The 20,920-nt window shown below is 39.5% G+C and overlaps 1 protein-coding gene across 16 annotated transcripts in view; it reads left to right on the forward strand.

Moving 5' to 3' along the window:
- ARVCF (ARVCF delta catenin family member) overlaps window positions 1-20,920 on the forward strand; it is a 395,675-nt gene that overhangs the window by 279,340 nt on the left and 95,415 nt on the right. For all 16 annotated transcript variants that reach the window (XM_067539839.1, XM_067539832.1, XM_067539833.1 and 13 more), the window contains 2 exons: window positions 9,534-10,033; window positions 20,366-20,549. In XM_067539839.1, the coding sequence (XP_067395940.1) occupies window positions 9,534-10,033; window positions 20,366-20,549 (684 nt within the window). The remainder of the gene's footprint in view (window positions 1-9,533; window positions 10,034-20,365; window positions 20,550-20,920) is intronic.

The raw sequence follows: 20,920 nt of genomic DNA on the forward strand, positions 1-20,920 counted from the left end.
GGAATGTTAAAATTAACAACTGGCTGGTTACAGTTCTAAGAGGCTTAGTGTCTGTTGTTCCATGTTGCTGAAAGAATACCTCTTCTAGTAATTACACTCCTGTGAGATACTCTGTACCCTCTACTCCCAATTGAACCCAGCTAAAAGATAAGGGTACTCAGCACTTCACAGGAAGTGCTCAACATCATATGGTTTGACAGTGCTAAATAATGGCCCAATTTTACATGAAGGGAAGAGGAGAACATATGCATTACCCTTAGCACAACTAGGGAGGCTATTCACAAATTACTTCTGCTCTAACCACTTTCCTGGGAGTTATAGACTCATTGACACTCTAAGGTCAGAAGGGACCAATCTGATTATCTAGTCTGACCTCTTGCACAATGCAGGCCAGAGAACCTCACTCACCCACTCCTGTAATAAACCTCTAAGCTATGACTGAGTTATTGAAGTCCTCAGATCATGGTTTAAAGACTTTAAGGTATAGAGAATCCACGTGTTCCATACTACAGAGGAAGGCAAAAAAAACCCCAGAGCCTTTGTCAATCTGCCCTGTGGGAAAATTCCTTCCCAACCGCAAATGTGGTGATCAGTTAAACACTGAGCATGTGGGCAAGACTCACCAGCTGGACACCCAAGAAAGAATTCTCTGCAATAACTCAGAACCCACCCATCTAACATCCCTTCACAGGCATTGGCGCATCTACCATCAGTAGTCAAAGATCAGTCAATTACCAAAGTAGGCTGTCCCATCATACTATACCCTCCATACATTTATGAAGCTCAGTTTTGAAGCTAGCTAGGTTTTTTGCCCCCAGTTCTCCCCTTGGGAGGCTATTCCAGAACTTCACTCCTCTGATGGTTAGAAACCTGCATCTAATTTCAAGTCTAAACTTCCTGATGTGACCAGTTTATATCCATTAGTTCTTGTGTCCACATTGGCGCTGAACTTAAATAATTCCTCTTCCTCCCTGGTATTTATCCCTCTGATGTATTTATAGAGAGCAGTCTTATCTCCCCTAACCTTCTTTTGGTTAAGCTAAACAAGCCAAGCTCTTTGAATCTCCTCTCATAAGGCAGGTTTTCCATTCTGCGGATCATCCTAGTAGCCCTTCTCTCCACCTGTTCCAGTTTGAGTTCATCTTTCTTAAACCTGGGAGACCAGAACTGTGCACACTATTCCAAATGAGGTCTCACCAACGCCTTGTATGCTGGTACTAACACCTCCCTATCTTTACTGGAAATACCTCGTCTGATGCATCCAAGGACCGCGTTAGCTTTTTTCATGGCCACATCACATTGGTGGCTCATAGTCATCCTGTGATCAACCAATACGCCCAGGACCTTCTCCTCCTCTGTCACTTCCAATTGATGCATCCCCAGTTTATAGCAGAAATTCTTATTAGTCCCTAAATGCATGATCTTGCACTTTCCACTATTAATTTTCATCCTATTTCTATTACTTCCGTTTACAAGATCATCCAGATATTCTTGTATGATATCCTGATCCTTCTCTGTATTGGCAGTACCTCCCAACTTTGTGTCATCTGCAAACTTTATTACAACGTTTCCACTTTTTGTGCCAAGATCAGTAATAAAAAGGTTAAATAAGATTGGTCCCAAGACCAATCCCTGAGGAACTCCACTAGTAACCTCCCTCCAGCCTGACAATTCACCTTTCAGTATGACCCGTTGTAGTCTCCCCCTTCTGCTTTATGTCCCAGCCCACCTTTTGCTAGGCATTCTTGAACTCATGTCATACACATTGGGCTTGCAGAAACAGGCTTTTGTGAGAAGAATCAAGTTTGAGAACAAGGGATTCCTTTTCAGTTGAAAGTCATTATTGGCTTTATAAACCTTGAAAATTGAAAGTGTGTGTCATTTTTGGCTATGAAACGTACTGACTTTTCATTTGTTTTGTCCCTCCTCCCCCATCCCCCTTGTGGATTAATCTAGTTCGAATACAAGCCTGGTCTGTCTCTGATGATGTGTTTTAATTTCCATTATTTCTCGTTTAAAATAACTTTAAAATCTTGAGTACAATGTCTAGTTTCATCGCCTCCTACAGTTTTTGGAGATTCCTTCTGAAGATGCATATAAGCATATGCCACCAAACTGGCATGAGGACAAACTGGAAAAGAAGCCAGAGCCTTTGCAAATTCTACATGATGCAAGCCTGCAGTCTCACAGGCTAGCCCTTTCTCTCACACTTACATACATTGGGGGTTGAAATGAACACTAATCTGGCAGCTGGTGGGTACTGAAATATTGATTGATCTACAAAACTTGAATAACCTCTCTGTTATCTCGAGGCAAAAATTTTATTTTACAGCCCTTGTTAAAAGTATTCAGGCAACAGAGGACTTTAATTTTTTCTGCCATTTTGCAAACTGCAGCAGGATGAATAACTAAATACTCTCTTAGAACCTATCAATTTGCATTTTCAAAAGTTTTGAAACATCCCTTTTGATGTATTGTTCCACAGCAGTCTTGATAGGACCAATTTACAGTTTTTGTTTTGCATTTCTTTTGTTGTTTTTCCATATTTAATATGATCAAGGGGCTTTGACAAGCAATTAATCTGAATGTGGCAGTAAAGTTTAGCTCATGAAAACATAAGAGGAGTGAATGAGGTCTACTTCATAAAATGGTTATTCTTGAACATTTACAACTACTCAAAGAAATATTTAAACAATTAAACTTATGTCTCAGTTTCTTATAGATCAAGGGCATACCTAACAGCAGCAAATTCACATTTAATGATGAAACCCCAAAGTAATTAGTGCATGATTATAGCCTTTTAATTCTCTCTTTAATCTTTTCATCTTAAAAATGAAGTTACTGCCAGTCAAACTGTCTGAAGTCTGAAGTGGCTCATGACTGAGCTTGCCAACTTCAGGGCAGACACCCCAAACTTGTGGTATGTTCTATAATTAGATTTCACCAACAAATGTGAACTCCTAGATCACTGTAGCAGTCTTACCTTGGAGCCACATACAGTCCCCTTGGGTTTTCCAGTCTATCTTGCCTCCAGGCAAGCTGGATTCAGTGATAAATGGTCACTTACACCAAAAATCATAAAATATTTAGGCTATTTCCAGTCCCAAGAGACCAGTTACTTACCCCAGGTCAATTTGTACCTTAGAGCTCACCCCAAAGACCTGTATCTAATCCTGTAATAAACTAACTAAAGGTTTATAAACTTGGAAAAAGTGAGGTTTTATTACAGGTTAAAGCAAGAAAGCATGTATACACAAATTGGTTTCAGTCTGTGATTCAAAAGGTCATAGATGTAGTAATCTATCTGCACTGAATGTCTTTTTAGGGCTTTTAACCCAGGTCGACCCTGGAGATCTCTGCTTTTTGTTTCTTAGCTCCACCCCTTGTGAGAGTCCAAACAGCAAAGAGATGAAAAATCTTCATTAGATATTTTTATTTCCCTCTTCCAGCATTCAAACCAATGGGACCAGGCCTTCAGCGATATTCCTCTATGGGTGGAAGGAGCAATTAACAAAACTTGTGTCCTATGATGGCCCACTTAGTTTTGATAGTCCTCCTGGTTGGCAGAAGGGAGCCACTTTTCCCACCTGAGATCACAAATTCAGAGCAGGCACTTTTACAATTATAAAACAAACTTATATTTTACTTTGTAGCATGAAATACAGACATACAAGTAAGATTGATGCATGGAGCACCTTAAAAGCATTTTATAGGGTCTAAACACATCCTCACAAGTCTAACCACTATCTTGAACAATATTAACATGTCGCTCAGCTGGTCTGGTTTCCAGCTATGAATTTTTCAATGCTCAGGTGATGCCTACAGACTTGGCAAGAGCTGGCACCTGGTTTACCAGCATACAGTGCCCGTGGAAGGTAATAAACTGATGGCACTTGAAGTTGAAATCCTCTGTGCACAGAATAGGATGATGATGACAATAGAAGCTTCACCACATAGGTCAACCAGTGTGCCTCAAAGAAGAATTGGAGGGATCCTTTTAAATTTGAGATAAGATGGTGGTTTAGTTTCCATGCCCTTTTAATCTTAGTCTGTCTGTTAGAACTACCACCCAAGTTTGCATATAGGTGGTAATTTGTGATGTGGATACTTATTCACTAGAAACAGGAGCAAGATCAGGTTTCTTTTTATATAGACCACTGAATGGCCCTGAGATGTGAACCAGTCCAGTTTCCACTTAGGCCTAAATAAATAGCGATGGAAGTGTCCAATAACTGTTTTAATGTCCAGTCTTTGGCAAGAATCAATACCTGATTCTTCAGAGGAAGGCAAATCCCCAGTGATGCTAGTGGTGCAATGTTGCATATAGTGGAAAAATTAAAGGATAAAAGCACATCATAGCACATCGTCTTCTTAAGCAGGTAGAATAAAGGTTGAGGTTGGTGGTGCCTATTGTCAACCCACTCCGTACCAGATTTTTCTCAGCACATGAGGACCAGGCATACAGTGATCCTTATCAGTACCTGCAGGGAAAGTACTGCTCACAGAGGAATGCCAGGGAAGGGGTATTAAATAGGGGAATGGTTGAGCCCAAACCAAAGTACACCTGGAATTAATCACTTCAACAAGAGAAACTACAAAAACTTGTGTACAGAGGAGGAAACTGGAATATATTTAATCCAGTCTGCATAGGCTCTTTTAGGACTGGTGGCTTTGTCTGAAACAGGCACAGGACCTTTTGCATTTGGCAGTGACCTTGGTAATCTCTATTAGTTGAATTCAAACATGCCTGTGATAAATGCTGTAGAAATACCTCAGATCAACTCTTGCTTTGCCAACCCTTTTGCTGCTCCAATTCCCACATCCAGTTTTTCCTAAATAGGAGTGAATTGTGCAAGGGATGAATTGTGTATGGCAATTTTCTAGTGTCCACAAATACTCCCTGGAGCTTGGAAGAGACCAGCAGATTTATTTTGACCTGTGTAATTTCCAGTACAGATAGATAATTCTAGGAATAAATGAAACATAACAAACAATATACCAACATGTAGCAATAGAGCGCTTAAGAACAGATCACTGTGTTCTTCATTAAACCACAGCATCTTCTGCTCCTTCATTGTGTGGAGTTGGGAAGAAGCTGGACTCTTGTTTGGATGCCTACCCAGATCATGGCAAAAATCCAAACGTAAAACTTTTTTTAAAATGCAATGTCTTCTCCACTATTGCTACATTAAGATGTTACTAGAGCTCAAAATAATAAGCATCTTGATCTAATAGTGCCAGATTACTGGACTCACTTCCATTCCATCCCATAAAACTTGGATAAAACCTCATCATCTAGGTCTGCTGCATTGTGTTTTCACCCCTGTGCATGTGTTGAAGTGATTTAATTCTCTATGTGGAGGATCCTAGTCAGGTGGATTACATCTGTACATTGTCTTTCCCAGTTGGTGGTGTGGATAAAAAGTATCTTTTCCTCACCTATTTGATCAGCCAGCTATTGACAGTGCTCTCACTCTTCTCTCATCACTGGCCTAATTTAAACCAGTTGTATTTGAATATAAATTGAAAAAAGTTGCATCTTCAGATCTTCACAGATGAGTGTACAAAGGCAAATTTTCCATCTGTTTGCACTCCTGTGCATGTGGCTGTGTCTGTTTTGTAAAGTCAATCCGCCATTCTGGCTCTTTATATTGAGTGTTTGTTTAAATTGTACGCATTTTTAAAATGGGATCCTCATTCAGTCCCTAAAATTCAGAATTCAGACAACTTTGTTACTGATATTAATGTTATGTCTCCAGTACTGGAGTTTAGATGACAAAACTGTTAGTTTGCATTCTCTTGAAGGAAGTAAAACAAACATACATAGTGACAGGTGCAAAACTCAAAACCTCGCCCATAGTAATGTGTGCAATTCTCCCGGCACTATCACTTGCACTGATGAATGACAAACACTAGATCGTTTGTCCTGGCAAATGAAAGCTGGCAGAATTTTAGACTGATGTTCAAGACCCTTTGAATGTGTCCTTGTGTGTCTGAAAAATATTTTTAAAAAAGGAATTAAAGCCCCAAAATATGTCATGTACAAGAATAATTAATGTCTGCCTGCATTCCACAAATTAGTGCATTGAGTGAAGGCTTCATTCCTAAAAGGACACCGTCAAAGTTAGTACACCTAAAAATGAAACTTCATTAGCATTTGCCCCATATAGGTTTTATCTTGTCCAGTTACAATGGATTTTCTTTTTTACCTGGTCTTTGCTGCAAGATGAATTGCTGTTAAAAGGAGAATACCTCCCTATTGTGTTCTGTTCATGAGGAATGTGCACAGGTTTGTTTACAGTGGGTTCCACAGTAAGTTGGGATGGGAGAAATGTACTTAGATTCTTCTGAATGATAGTGCCTGATTCTAGAAAGTAGCAAAACTGGATTTGATCCTTTCCTCGAATTGTAAATCCATTTTACTAGAATTTTAATTTATTTGAATATTTTACCCTAATAATAATTGTAATATAATATTTCAGTATTGTGAGATACAAGAGTGCATGGTGCTTTTGTTTGACTCAACACCATTACAGTCTTCTATCTGATTCCTGTGGGCAGACTTGATGAAATCAAGGGGACTTTATTTGGGCATATGGGGGACTGCCCACGCAGTATGAACTGCAAGGCCGATTCTGAGCTGAAGAGAGGTTTCACTATGGTGAGTCAAACAGCCATCATCCCTAGACAATAATTATCTTCACCTTCATGCATGGAAGCCCCATGGTTAGGGAGAAGAGAATAATACTTACTTAATTTTACAGTTCAATTGAAATGGAAGGTAGTTACCTTTTGTAGACAGTTGATATGGCTGACTCTTGCTGATTGACAAGTTACCTAATCACAACAGCAGCCATAGAGAGGGTGACTATTTAAGCTTGTCTCTGTCTCCCTCTATTGCTGTGCCTGGTACAGTAAAGATACAGCATTAAGAGCAAGATTGAGACAAAGAACTAGCACATTTTCACTGTATCCTAAGTACAGGTTGTACTCAGTGTATGTAAAAACAAAATCCTGCTCCATTGTGGTAGAGTTCTGGTGTTTTCCCTACCATTTTTGTCTTAACATTAAAATGATTTATTTTTTATGTAAATTACTTCCCCTTATAATGAAGACTGAAAACAGCTTTGTTACATAACGGGTAATTTAATGGCTGTTCAGACACTGTAAATTACAGCCTGAAGAAAATAATGAATTATGCATACACAAATAACTGCATCAATAAAAGGATTTTTTCAAACAGCTGCCCATTTATATCCTACCCCTATTTCTGGTTAAGATCAGAATTAAAGTAACTTAAAGTTGGAAGAGAAGCTTTTAACATATGGATATTAATTGTACTACTCTGAGTTCATTCTCCATCCCCAATTTCTTTTCTTCCCAGGTTTCTAGTTTAATTAGCGGTTCCTTAGAATAATACTGTGTTCCTTCTTGCAAAGTATTAATTGTCTATATTTCATTCTGCATGACATCAGGAATATTTCAGTAATGCACAATGTGTGCCTAAAATCAAAGTTTAAGGACCTTTTTCCTGCAATTAAAATTGCTTGCTTGACTGAGATAGTCACAGTTCCAAAATAGTAGCTAATCTGCCCAGAACAATGGCAGCTGGCAAAGTCTTCCACTGTTTAAAAAAAGCAAATAAGCCGTACTTGCAATTTCATGACTGTTTTTAAAATTAAAATTGTAGCACATGCACACAATGTGTGGGAGGGACTGTGTTGTCTTGGATTCTGCAGGGCTTTTCTAATAGTAACCTTAATTTCTATTGATAGTCATCCCATCTGTCAGGTTTACTGAGCAGTGAAAGAAGTAATATAATTAACTTTGAAGAAGTTCCTTTATTTTTGCAGATACAAAAAACGCTATTGATTGAAACGGGGGAATAGAGGCAGAAAAAAACCCGTTATGCACCATACCTGTATGGATGGCTTTGTAATCTTAAACATCTGGTTTAAAACAGTTAAACATAGGTTCAGAACTTCATAGGACTAACTCTGCCCTTCACCCTTCAGAGATAGATAAACTGAGTTCACTATGTGTGGCGCTTGTGGATGAAACTTGGAAAAAAACAAGGCCCTGATTCTGAAAATGCTTGTGACATTCATAACTTTATACATGAGTCATCTCGTAGGTCAGTGGGTTGCCCTTTGTACATAAAGTTAAGAATGTTCCTGTGTTGTCAAGATAGGTGGACCCAGTCTCCATGGCTGATTTTTTTCCCCTTCACCCACTGTTTTGCAGTGTCTTATGGACTGGTGGGCTTTTACCCATTGCCCCACTGGTTGCTGCATTTTACATGTGCTGTATATAGTTTGTGAAATGCTGAGCCTACAGGATGAAAGCAGTATGTGTTGAGCAAAAGGATAGCTATAGTTCATTTATCTCTCTCAGTAACACATTCTTAAGCTGAAAATTTATCTCATTACAAATATATTGGATAAACTTCACAACTGGGTGCCTAAGATATGATCTTTTTCAAAGCAGGAGGATAGAATTACAGTGATTGCCATTAAAAAGTCAATTTCAACATACTGTTCTTAGAATAAGGGCTTTTCTATAGAGGGCAAATGCATCGTATTGAAAATGCGTTAACATGTTTTAACTAGCATATCAAACATGACTTTGTCCTAGTGACAAGAATAATCATATTTAAAAGAACATTGGTGGTTGTGGCTGGCCTTATTTCACAAACTGTATACAGTAAATTACCGCACTGTTAGAGAGAGATCAGTACAGTTAATCCTAATGGACAAAATGACTGCAATGGGGGCCTGCGTCTAGGCTTAACCACTGTCAGGGAGGGAAACAGAAGCACAGGTGGTGAAGTGACTTGCCCTATGTCACACAGCAGTTCAGTGGTAAAGCTGGGAAACCTTGGCCTCCCAACTCTCAGTTGAGTGCCCCAATCCTGGACCATTCTGCAGAAGATCTATTTGGTCTGAGTTCTGATTCCAGAAATTGGGTGTGCCACCACCTTTTGTAAGCAGTCATTGATGAACTGAGAGAGCTTGTCTGGGCTCCAGTAACACGTGCTCTGAATTGGAAATATAATGGACCTTGTTATACTTGCTAAAAGGTGTGTGTTGGTGCAGTGTTTGGAGAGGGACTACAAGTAGTTTAGAGGTGCTTTCTGTCCATATCTTGGATGCCTTTAATTCAATTTCTGTCTTGTCATAAGAAGAGTGTCATCAATGAGGTTTAGTGTTTCCTACTAAGCGTAACCCAGTTCTATCACATTGCTTTGCTAAGTGACCTAAATGAAAGCAGTGTCTCTGACTTGCAATTCTTGTCATCATTTTACTGCTCACCAAACAAATACCATGCTATGGTCTCATCATTGCTGAATGGTGCTTAATGCTGCTTAATTTTGCTAAGGCCAGAAAAACACTACTTGAAAAATGTAAATATGCTACCAGGAATACATATTTGATGTTTAAAGAATCGATCATCACCCAGATGTTAATCCTGGCTCAAGAGCACCGAATGTTAAATATGCTTTTTTTTATTTTGGAATGTTCCTCTCTTTGCAGGGGCTACGATGACCCTGTTGAGACAGAGATGGTTGATGAGAGGATCCCTTACCTTCATGGTGGCTACGCAGCACCATTAGCACAGCCAGAGAAGGGGAGCATGGCCAGCATCGACCGCCTGGGCAAGCGCTCCCCTTCCATTGACAGCATCCGCAAAGACCCCAGGTGGCGGGACCCTGACCTCCCCGAAGTGATTGCCATGCTCAGTCACCCCATCGATCCAGTCAAGTCCAACGCGGCAGCATACCTGCAGCACCTGTGTTATGAGAATGATAAAATAAAAAAGGATGTGAGGCATCTCAAAGGGATTCCCATCTTGGTGGGTCTGCTAGATCACCCAAAGCCAGAGGTTCATCGCAAAGCTTGTGGGGCTCTCAGGAACATCTCTTATGGGAAGGATAATGAGAACAAGGTGGCTATAAAGAACTGCGATGGGATCCCGGCGTTGATCAGGTTATTGCGGAAGACAAATGACATGGAAGTCAGAGAGCTCATTACAGGTCAGTGTCTGTATTTTTCAGGGGAAGACTTTGAATTTCGGGAACAAGAATTTTTGAAGGTTGCAATATTGTATAAGAGTTATGAACCACTGACTGCAGTCATTTGCCTAAGTGCACGTCCATATGTACGGCAAGCGGGGGTCAGGAGTGTGGGAGGAGGAGGAAAGACATTTAGATGGAGACCAAAAATAGCTTTTCCAGGATATTCTAAGCACTTGAAAATAGGCCAGTATGACTGAAACTGTTTAGCTACCTCATCTATATTGGGAACTGCCAAATAAACTTGATCATAAATGTGGTACAGTACATTGGGAGGTAAACATTATAATGTTATAATCACCTCAGAACTCATTGTGGCAACTCTCCAGGCTTTTACTACTCAGCATCCTTTGAGATAGATACTGGTACTGGGATGCTTGCCCTTCCCTCAACCATTATTATTTATTCAGCAAACTGGGCCTAACCATGCAACCCACAAATTAGCTTCTTCCTTTCCCCCAGTTCTTCTCCAGAGAGCTGGGGAAGGGGAGCCTTTTGTTCAAGTATTTGGTTCAGCGTGATGGCTGACTTTGTATTATGTAAGTAAAATGTGTTTGTTTATCTGCAGTTCTGGTTTGTCAAAACTCATTTCCAGAGCTCTGCCTAGGAATACATTTATTTTGTCAGATTCAAAAAAGAAAAAGCTAGTCTATAATTTACTCTGTAGGAACATTATTATAATGTTAAATGGTAATCAGTCATCTCAGAGATGGAGAAAACAAACTTGAGTTTGCCCCCTTTCCCTTTTAATTTTACAGTGTAAGTATGTTCCATTTGATTTTACCTCAGCAGTAAAATTAGTAATTTTGCTCTGCGTCCTTTTGTAGGTATAGTTCCTACTTGCTATTTTAAGCTGTTTTTTCTCTGGTGAGAAACCCCTGGAATGTTAAAGGTATTAACCTAAACAGATGACCAGCAACAGATGATGATTAATCTCCATCTAAGCGGGGCTGTATTTAATTCTGTTCTTAAAGCAATAGTGTCAGAACTGGGTGTTAAACATTCATGCAGTAATGCTGAAGGGAACAGTATTCCAACAATGTCTGTGTGGGCTGAGGCTGGTGGAATTGCAGCTGATACTCAGACTGCTGAGAGAATGAACTGCCCATAGAAAAAGAATTCCAAAGGACAGGACCTGGGATAAATAGGAGTCAAGACTTTAAAACAATACAAGAGGAACATTCAGCTAATGTTACTGCAAAAGCACTCCATTCTGTGCAGCATTACATATATTAGTCGCAGTTCTGGTGCTCTCATAATAATAATAAGTTGACTTTGTATCAGGATACCTTCCCACTATAGTGGATCAGAGTATCTGTTTGCCACGAATGCATTTTATTCTGTCTGGAATTAAACCTTTGGGAATTTTTGCAGCCATGCAGAAGTTTGTTGTTCAGATGGAGGTAAAGAAGAACAAGCTCGATTGCTTCTTTTAAAAGGCTGCAACTTCAAGCCAGTTGTTACATGTTACCTAGACTGATTTTCTTGAAATGTGATAATTATTGCTATTCAAATCTGAATTGTGGACAGCCATTAATTGGCCATTCTAGGTGTGGTTGTATTATAAAATAGGGCTGAGATTTCCAAAGTGTCTCAGTGAGGTATGCTTCCAAATCCTATTGGAATTGGGGCACCTGACTGCCTTAAGATCCTCTAGGAAAAACACCAAAACTCCAGCCTAGATGTATCTCTCTCTCTGTCTCCCGTTCCCTCCCCCAGGATGCTAACTCTGAAAAGACACAGGTTAAACAATCACCAGGAACGTCTACACAGCAAAAAACCCAACAACCTGCAGTTACAAGTTTCATTGCTCGGCCGTCTGAGTTGGGCTTGCATTGTGGGGCTAAAAACTGCCGTGTAGCTGTTTGGGCTGGAGCCCAGGCTTGAAACCTGACAAGCTGGGAGGATCTAGCCCGGGTTCCGGCCTGAGTCTGAATGTCTATACTGCTATTTTTAGCCCTGCAGTGTGAGCCCCACAGTGCAAGCCCCACGAGCCCAAGTCAGTTGACCCAGGCGGTGACACTTGCTGCTGGGGTGAGGGCAGGTTGCTGTGTAGACCGATCCATTGTGTTTCAACCCAGCAGTCTACAGCCAGGGCGTAGTGTTTTGATATCACGCTATTGCTAGACTAGGTAAGTCAGTGTAACTTTTTCCTTCTGATAGTATCACCCTCCTCAGAACTGGAAGTCTCTTGTTCCTTGACATCATAGCTCTTTTCCCTGAAGTTCTGTATATCTGGGAATGGCGTTAGAGCATAATGGCCTGCAGTGCAGGCCAGGTATGTTAGGCATTTAAAAGTATGTACAAACCCTAGCTGTACTCATGCTGTATCTTCTATTTCACTTTTTAAAAAAATCTAGGGTTGCATAAACAGCCTGTACTTATTGCACTATGGAAATCTCAGTTTATTAAGGCTTCCACAGCTACACCATGAATTGAGCTGCAATCAGAAATTGCTACTCTGTGGAACTCTTCCTTAAATTAGTCCACAGTTGGGGACTCTTGGGACTGTGCAAAGCTACACATTCAGTGGATCATTTTCTGACTTCAGAAATGGAGAGAAATGAGAGCTGAACTGCTGAAGAAAGAAATCTGCTCTGATTGGGAAAGCTGCAAAGGTTTTTATCTTGAACGATAAGGTTTGGTGTAGAACAAATGTTCCCATCAGATATGCAAGACACAAATTCTATTACACTCTTTTGACAAGCAATCAGAAGTTAGTAGCTTTAATGAATTTTTCATTTTTTGCGTGCTCATTGAAATGTAATTTTGTTGTTTAACAATACTGCATGATATTTTAAGTGACGCAGAACATTATTCTCCTGACACTCTCTGTATTGGCAAATTGGGTTTAACTGAAAAATGATTGACCTTAAATGCTCTAAGGAGAAAATCTTTTGATCTAATACTGTTCTATAGTAGAAACTTGTTAATTGATACAGCCAATCAGAATCCATTTCATAGAATCATAGAGTTGGAAGGGACCTCTGGAGGTCATCTAGTCCAACCCCCCGCTCAAAGCAGGACCAACCTCAGCTAAATAATCCCAGCCAGGGTTTTGTCAAGATTCCACCACCTCCCTAGTAACCCATTCCAGTGCTTCACCACCCTCCTAGTGAAAAACTTTTTCCTAATGTCCAACCTAGATCTCCCCCACTGCAATTTGAGACAGTTGCTCCTTGTTCTGTCTTCTGCCACCACTGAAAACAGCCTAGCTCCATCCTCCCTGCAACCCCCTTTCAGGTAGTTAAAGGCTGCTATCAAATCCCCCCTCATTCTTCTCTTCTGCAGACTAAACAAGCCTAGTTCCCTCAGCCTCTCCTCATAAGTCCTGTGCTCCAGCCCCCAATCATTTTTGTTGCCCTCCGCTGGACTCTCTCCAACTTGTCCACATCCTTTTTGTAGTGGGGGGCCTAAAACTGCACACAATACTCCAAATGCGGCCTCACCAATGCCGAATAGAGGGGAATAATCACTTCCCGCGATCTGCTGGCAATGCTCCTACTAATGCAGCCCAATATGCTATTAGCCTTCTTGGCAACCAGGGCACACTGCTGACTCATATCCAACTTCTTATCCACTGTAACCCCCACGTCCTTTTCTTCAGAACTGCTGCCTAGCTCGTCGGTCCCCAGTCTGTAGCTGTGTATGGGATTCTTCCGTCCAAAGTGCAGGATTCTGCATTTGTCCTTGTTGAACCTCATCAGATTTCTTTTGGTCCAATCTTCCAGTTCGTTTAGGTCCTTCTGTATCCTGTCCCTACCTTCCAGGGTATCTACCACTCCCCCTAGCTTAGTGTCATCTGCAAACTTGCTGAGGGTGCAATCTACCCCATCCTCTTCTTGTGGGTATTAATGTATGTTAGAAGCCTAGCAGCTAATCAGAATTCATTTCAGTGGGCATTAACTCCTCTTGGAAGTCCAGTAATATGATCAGCATATTTTCTAATTACAGGTAAATTTACTCCTTTTCTCTGTTTTGAAACCTGTCAAAAGAATATCTATTTCATGGTGCACTTTGTAACCCAGTCATTTATCTTGAGGTCCTCTATTTGACCTCTTTCAGCTTCGGATGCACAACACCCATCAACAGAGCTCAATTTTTTTTTAAAAAAAGACTGCATATGTAATACATGGCAGACAGGTGCCTACAAGATCAACTTACATCAAGAGCACCCAGCGAATATATGCAATTTATTTTAAATGACAAATGATTCAGTGTGCTGCATAGATGAAAGAGTAAATAGGTTCTTGGTTTGTTTTAATTTAATAGTAACACTGGATTCTGCAACTAAGCATAAAAAGAAAGAAGATTCTGCTTGGGTTTCAAAAGATGTTGACATGTCTGTGTTTGACATACTTTCTTTAAATATGCCCATCATAGGCAGCTACTGGGAGGTGGGGCCCACAGCACTTGGAACTGTGACTTAATTACTTGTATATGCTGTAAAGTGAGGATTTATAACAAAAATGATAGCTTTTGCTTTCTTTATTACAATTTATATCAATCAAATTACTTTAAAAAGAAAATCTTGTTGCTTCTGCCTATACTTGATGCCTTGGGTCATGGGAAAATGTTTTACTTTGAAACCTACATGTATAGTCAAGCTAGCTCTTATGAATGAAAGGAAAAATTGATTAAGATTATCTTTTGCTGGGCAATAGGATATCTTCTTAGTTAAATCCTAAAATATATGCAAACCACTGATCAATGCTCAAAAAGACAAATTCTGTTAGTAAAAACACATGAAAAATGTTAATAGATGTTTGTCTTGCAATTACTGTTTTAATGACTTGATTTATCTTTAAGATAATTTTGATGAATGGATAAATTGACATGAGTTTTTAAACTAACAATGTTTTCAGTTTATTAGATAATGTTAATTATGCTAATAAATGCAGTGAGTGATTTTTAATGGCAGAGATCAAATTATGGTGATTTTAGTCATTGTCACTCTTGGGCTACGTTTACACTGACGGCGGCAAAATCGCCGCCGCCAGATCGATCTTTCAGGATCTATTGAGCGGTCAGTGAGACCCGCTCAATCGATCAGGAAGTCGACTGAGTGAGTCCACCCCTTCAAGTAGCATAGCGCTGAGTTAATGGGAACAGCTCAGCGCAGTGTGAACAGCGCGCAGAAGGGAAGCTGAGCAGTCGACGTTAGTTACACAAACTACTCTGCATAGTTTGCATAACTCCTGTTGACTGCTGCCAAATTGCACGGTCAGTGTGAACCAGCCCTTGTTCTCTATCAGGTTTTATGTGCAGTTTAAAAAGCAAATTTAAAGTGAACTTAGTTGTTAAAGATTAAAATCATGTTGTTATGGCTGCCACCATGAGAACCTCTTCCCTGAGGTTGGTTCCGCAAAACACTGTAGGGATGCTGGGATGTAAAGCTCTGATGTAATCGCCATCTTGATTCATACCTTTGAAAATAAAAAGTTTTGTTGCTGTTTATTATCTGTATCTCTTCTTAAGAGGTATTTTCCCTGCATAGCCAATCAGCAATCATCAAAAGTTGCATAGGACATGAACAAAGCCCTGCCTATCCTGGGCCACTCTTTCCATGTCTTCTGTGTTAAGTCCCATAAGTTTTCCCTCCCTGAGTATTTGATAGAAAGATTATTTTGATCTGTATTCCACACATAGCAAACAACTGGAGTCTAAATTTAAAGTGTTTATATTTTCTGAACATTTTTAAAGATCCTACTTGCATATTTTTGGTATAATAGAGAGTATGTTTTGTGTCTCTCTCTATAGTTCAGCAATGCCTTCTCTGGAGCATCAAAAAAGGATGTGCGATAGGGGAGAAATTGAAAACCTTGCAACCGTAGTTGCATCCCTGAGTCCAAAGGGGCAGAGGAAATGAGGGGAAGGAGGTTCTCTTTGGTGTCAAGTTATTGTCTTGCTGCCGCTACAAGGAGCAGCTGAATCCACGTAGGTTTTAGTCTCTTCAGAAATAGCTACCAATAACTGACAACATAGAACAGAAGAAATTTGGAAATGAGATCCTTGTTTTATAGATCTGGGGCACATTAAAATCTATAAATAAATGTCTTCATGGTGATGTTCAAGCACAGGAGAATTTTGCAAAATCTTGTGATATATTAGGACTGTTGCTTTTTCTGAGGTTTTAGAAGAGGTTAAACTTTTTGATAAGTTTTGTTCTATGTTGAAATCTACTGCTAAATTGAGACCATCCTATCCTAATTCCAATATTAAGAAGATTTCAGATATCTTTTAGACTTTTAAAATATTTCCTTAGATGATTCTTCTCTAATGTCAAGAAATGAAATTATTTACTCTAGCAGCATTGTAGGTGTAATGAATTGTCAGTTGTCTTAGGGAGGTGAAGAGAGGTAAAATTCTGTTTCAGAGGAAGAAAGTTTTTTGTGAATCTCTAAACAATGAAACCACTCAAACATGAAGGGTATAAACTTTTAATGCTTGATTCTGTCTGTGGCCTACCACACTTTTGTATTGGTCCCTCCAGAATGATTTATTTTTAAAATCTCAATATGCTTTTTAGTTATGATGTTTTCCTCGCTCATGTTAAGTAGATAGAACTATAGGAGAGTAGAAAATATAGGAATCCTAGGAATTGTCCTACTGCATCACACCAGTGATTCATCTGTTCTGGTATCCTGGTTTTGCCAGTTGCAGGTATCAGGTACTTCAGAGGAAAGTATAAGAAACAGTTATACAATAAAAATGCCCACAGAAATAGTTTGAAGGACCAGAACCCAGGTCTGCAGAGCCTGGTGTGGCTGATATTCCCACAGTGCCACCAGGAGGCCAAACAGAAGACAGGGAGCACTGTGAAGAGTAGGTACCACACAAAGTACCACTCAGGCGATTCAGAGTGACAGTACCCTGTGGCCCTCTGATTGACCAAGTGCCCCTACTTAACCTCAGAGGATGTTCCAGGAAGTTGTTTGGGCAACCACACAGACCTTGGCCTGCTGCAATCCAGAATTTACCTTGTCTCCTGATTTCCGATCTCTGACTCCAGCCTGATTTCAACCCCCAAATCCTGCCTCTCAATCTAAATGGGTGGACTCCAGCCTGACTCTCTTTTTTACAGGATCTGGCCTTGTGATTCCTCCAACTCCTGCCTGGTGACTCCCATCCCTGGTGGGCAGTCCTCAGCCCAGCTGTGACTGCTAGGCCAGACCGTCTATGCTTTGGTCTCTCACATAATTTTTTTCTAAATCCCCATTAGATAAAGTTAGACTTTGCCCAGAAGCAATGAGGGGTTATGTCCCTTATGTATATTATTCTGCCTAATGTAACAATGTGTGTTCTCATTTTCATATAGATCATATAAGCACTGATCTAGCAAAGCACTTAAGGACATTCATGTTATAAGCACATTGGTAGTTTCATTGAAGTCAGTGGAACTATTCATGTTTTGCTGAATCGTGGGTAAAGAAAGGATAATTTGTTAAAGGGTTTGATGTGATTCTGATGACAATTTATTGAACAATTCTGTACTGCCTGATTTATAAATATTTTATATTGACTGTTATGTCGTTGACTTTGCTTTCTTTACAAGGTGTCTGTGTAAGCTGAAGTAGAAGAAAATTAGTTTGGGGTTTGGTTTGGTTTTCTCAGAACTGAGTGAAAATATTTAGCTTTTTTCTTTCCTGTTTCCTTTTTTCTTAACTCCCAGGGTATTTAGTAGATTCTGTAACAATGAGGATAGGTTTAATGTATAAATTGGTAACACTGGAAAGCTAATTTATATGTGTCATTTACGTTACCTTGTTTAAATGCTAAATAAAATAATTTCCAAAAAGCCACACAACTTATACTGTGCCATCTATGTACAGTAACTGAAGTGTGCCAAGCAAATAATAATAAAGTATATATCCAGAAAGAGATTAAAGTGAAGAAAGATAGGTGTTAACATATGGGTAAATTCTTTTGTTTACTACTGGATTTGTTTAATAATTAATGTGTTCAATTACATCTAAACAGGTGTCTGGGTTTTGTACATGCCACTTTGAATAGGAGGCATCATAAAGTGACAGTCTTAAAGCTCTGTTAGTTGTCAGTCTCCTGGGTTATAATTGTCACTCACTACTGGTAGTGGAGATAAAATTCCCTTTCCAACCTGGTATCTAACATGACCCTATATGGATCGTACACTATTAAAATAGGACAAAAGACATTTGCCACCTCTCACTTGTTGTAATGAAAGCTTGAGCATTAAGCATTCATTCCAACCCACATAAGGGAGGATTCAATATTGCAACTTTATTTTTCTGTTTGTTTACAGACAGGTGTAGTGGTCTTGGTCCTCTTTCACATACACCAGTTTTGCAATGGTATTGACTTCAGTGGCATTACTCTTGATTAATACCAGTGTATTGGGCATAATTGGCTCCAGAGAGTCAATATCTGCTAGACAGTTTAAGAAGACTTTTGGAAGAGGAAATTGGACCCAGGAAAATTGCAGGCATTGTAACTTTGAAACTTGGAAAGATTGATGTGTGACTGAAACAAAAGTCCAGACATGACCATTATTGTTCCTTGTGATTTTTTTTTAAACATAAAGTGTTAAAAGACAAATATCTGCAACTTAAGTTGTTGGTATGTAAAAACGTGTAGATCTAATGATGCATGCTTGGATGCATATTAATGGTACATATTATTTAAGAGTGTGTGTCTGGATATTTAGAAAAGTCTCTACCATTTTTTTATTTAGTCTCTCCAAAGAGCTTCTTAATTCTCATGCATTTTAGTGGAGATGAAAGCTGTGTACCTATTTCTCGCCTCAAATATTCGTATTTATAGTTTTGAAATGTTACCAAGTAGGAAAACTAAATTCTGTATCTGTGTGGAATGAAGGTTCCATTTTAGTTCCAACTCAGTAAGGAATATCCTTGTGTAAAACTGAGATTTGGAAAAATATTTCTGCTTCTGCCTTAGTTTGCATGGCAACCTCTGGAATATGGATTTCAACTTTGTCCTTTGATTTGGAGATGTGATTCTGCTGAAAGCATAAAGAGAACAGAATTAGGTTGTTGTCTGCCTTTCTTGAATTATCCAGCTTTATGGAGATTATATTATTTCTTCCCTTTATTAGCAGAAACAGGCAAATAGTCACAAAAATAGACTTCACCCGCTGATTTCAAAGAAGAGTCTCTATTACTGGCTGTTTAAGAAAAAAAAAAAAAAGTAACTCTAGAATCCATTTCTTGAATCACTCTGTTTTAAGTTGAAATAACTGATGTCTAAATGTTTTGCCTTGTACAGTGTTGAATTTTTCCATGAACCATTTTTATGGGCTGGTCTTACTCTTCAAACTTCTGCCACTTTATCTATGCTGGCATAGTTCAAGCAGCAAACCCCTTGAGTGTAGATGCTTTTATACCGACGTCAAAGTACTTATGCTGGTGCAGGAACTGAAATAAGCTATAGTGACATAAAGTAACTATATACCAGTATAACAGCATCTACTAGGGTTTTTACCAGCAGGACTGTTGGCAAAAAATCACACCCCTAATTGGCATAGTTCTACTGTTACTACTTTTAAGTGTAGACTAGCCCTAAAATATTTTGCATTGTTTACAGTGTGAAACAACATTTGTGACTTCTGCTGCTTTGATTTGGTATTCACCTTCTTTTTACAGCTGTGAATCAAAATCAAGGTGAAGTAATAAGAAAAAGAGGGTGCTAGGTGCTCTGCCTTCCCTTGGAACAGCGCCCTCACTGCACTGTACCTGCCTGTGACATAGTGAATAATATGAAAGTAAACATGGAATGCAAATGTCTGATGTGAAATTCAATCCTGTGTAGAGGTCAACACAAGGACTATGTGCCCCTGAAATCCAATTTAAGCCCTATTTTGAGGATTTATGTCATACATTGACCTTTCACAAGGATGAATGGTTTTTTTTAAGGCATAGTACATTTGCGAGTTTAATGATATTAACACTTTGTGCAGAATGAATACTATCATATTGAATTTTTACATACATCATTTATGTAGCTGATTAATGAACACGTATTGTATGCCTCCTGTATACTACGCGGCCCAGCAGTTTCAGCCACTCTACCTGTCTTAAATATAACTGCATTTAGAAAGGTGGCTTAGCTTTCTGTTTTGATAACTGCTGAGTGAATCCTAACCATGTGGCTATATTGGATTCTCAGAAATTTTGTCAGGCCAGTAATGTCCTCTGTTCATATTGTTTTATGATTTAATCTTTTGGAAATTCTTTTCTTGCATGAGCTGTGCATGTGAACTAACTTTAACTTGGCTAATAACCACTGTTTCTCTTGAAGGCATTCTTTGGAACTTATCATCCTATGAGCCCCTAAAGATGGTGATCATTAACCATGGTCTTCAGACACTGACAAATGAGGTGATTATCCCCCATTCTGGATGGGAGAGCGAGCCGAATGAGGACTCGAAGCCTCGGGATGCTGAGTGGACCACTGTCTTCAAGAACACATCTGGTTGCTTGCGGTAAGATGGGAGCATGGATTGTGCTTCTGTTGTTCATGGCATATTAACATATGTTTAAGAAAGTGGTTTATTTGCCTTGACTTTGAAAGCAGATATCCTGCATCTGTGTTTTGCATAGGTGCACTTAGGAGCCCAATGTGGCAGTATGGGAGGCTCTCTTTTTGCCACCGTTTCACTTGTACTAGAGCCTTGTAAATGCTGATATTCCAGTAGCGTGTTTGTAAGTGGTCGGTCTTTTGTGTAAGATGGAACGTCATATATATATATATAAATATGAACCTTTCCCCTAGTGGGGGCAATGCTTGGTGGAAGGGTGATCATTTAGTTATATCCGGAGAAGGAAACATGCCTCTTTAAGCTTAGACGTAAGT

Source organism: Emydura macquarii, unplaced genomic scaffold, assembly GCF_026122565.2.
Source record: "Emydura macquarii macquarii isolate MOO-44397 ecotype Brisbane River unplaced genomic scaffold, CSIRO-AGI_Emac_v2 contig_554, whole genome shotgun sequence".
Taxonomy (NCBI): Eukaryota; Metazoa; Chordata; order Testudines; family Chelidae; genus Emydura; species Emydura macquarii.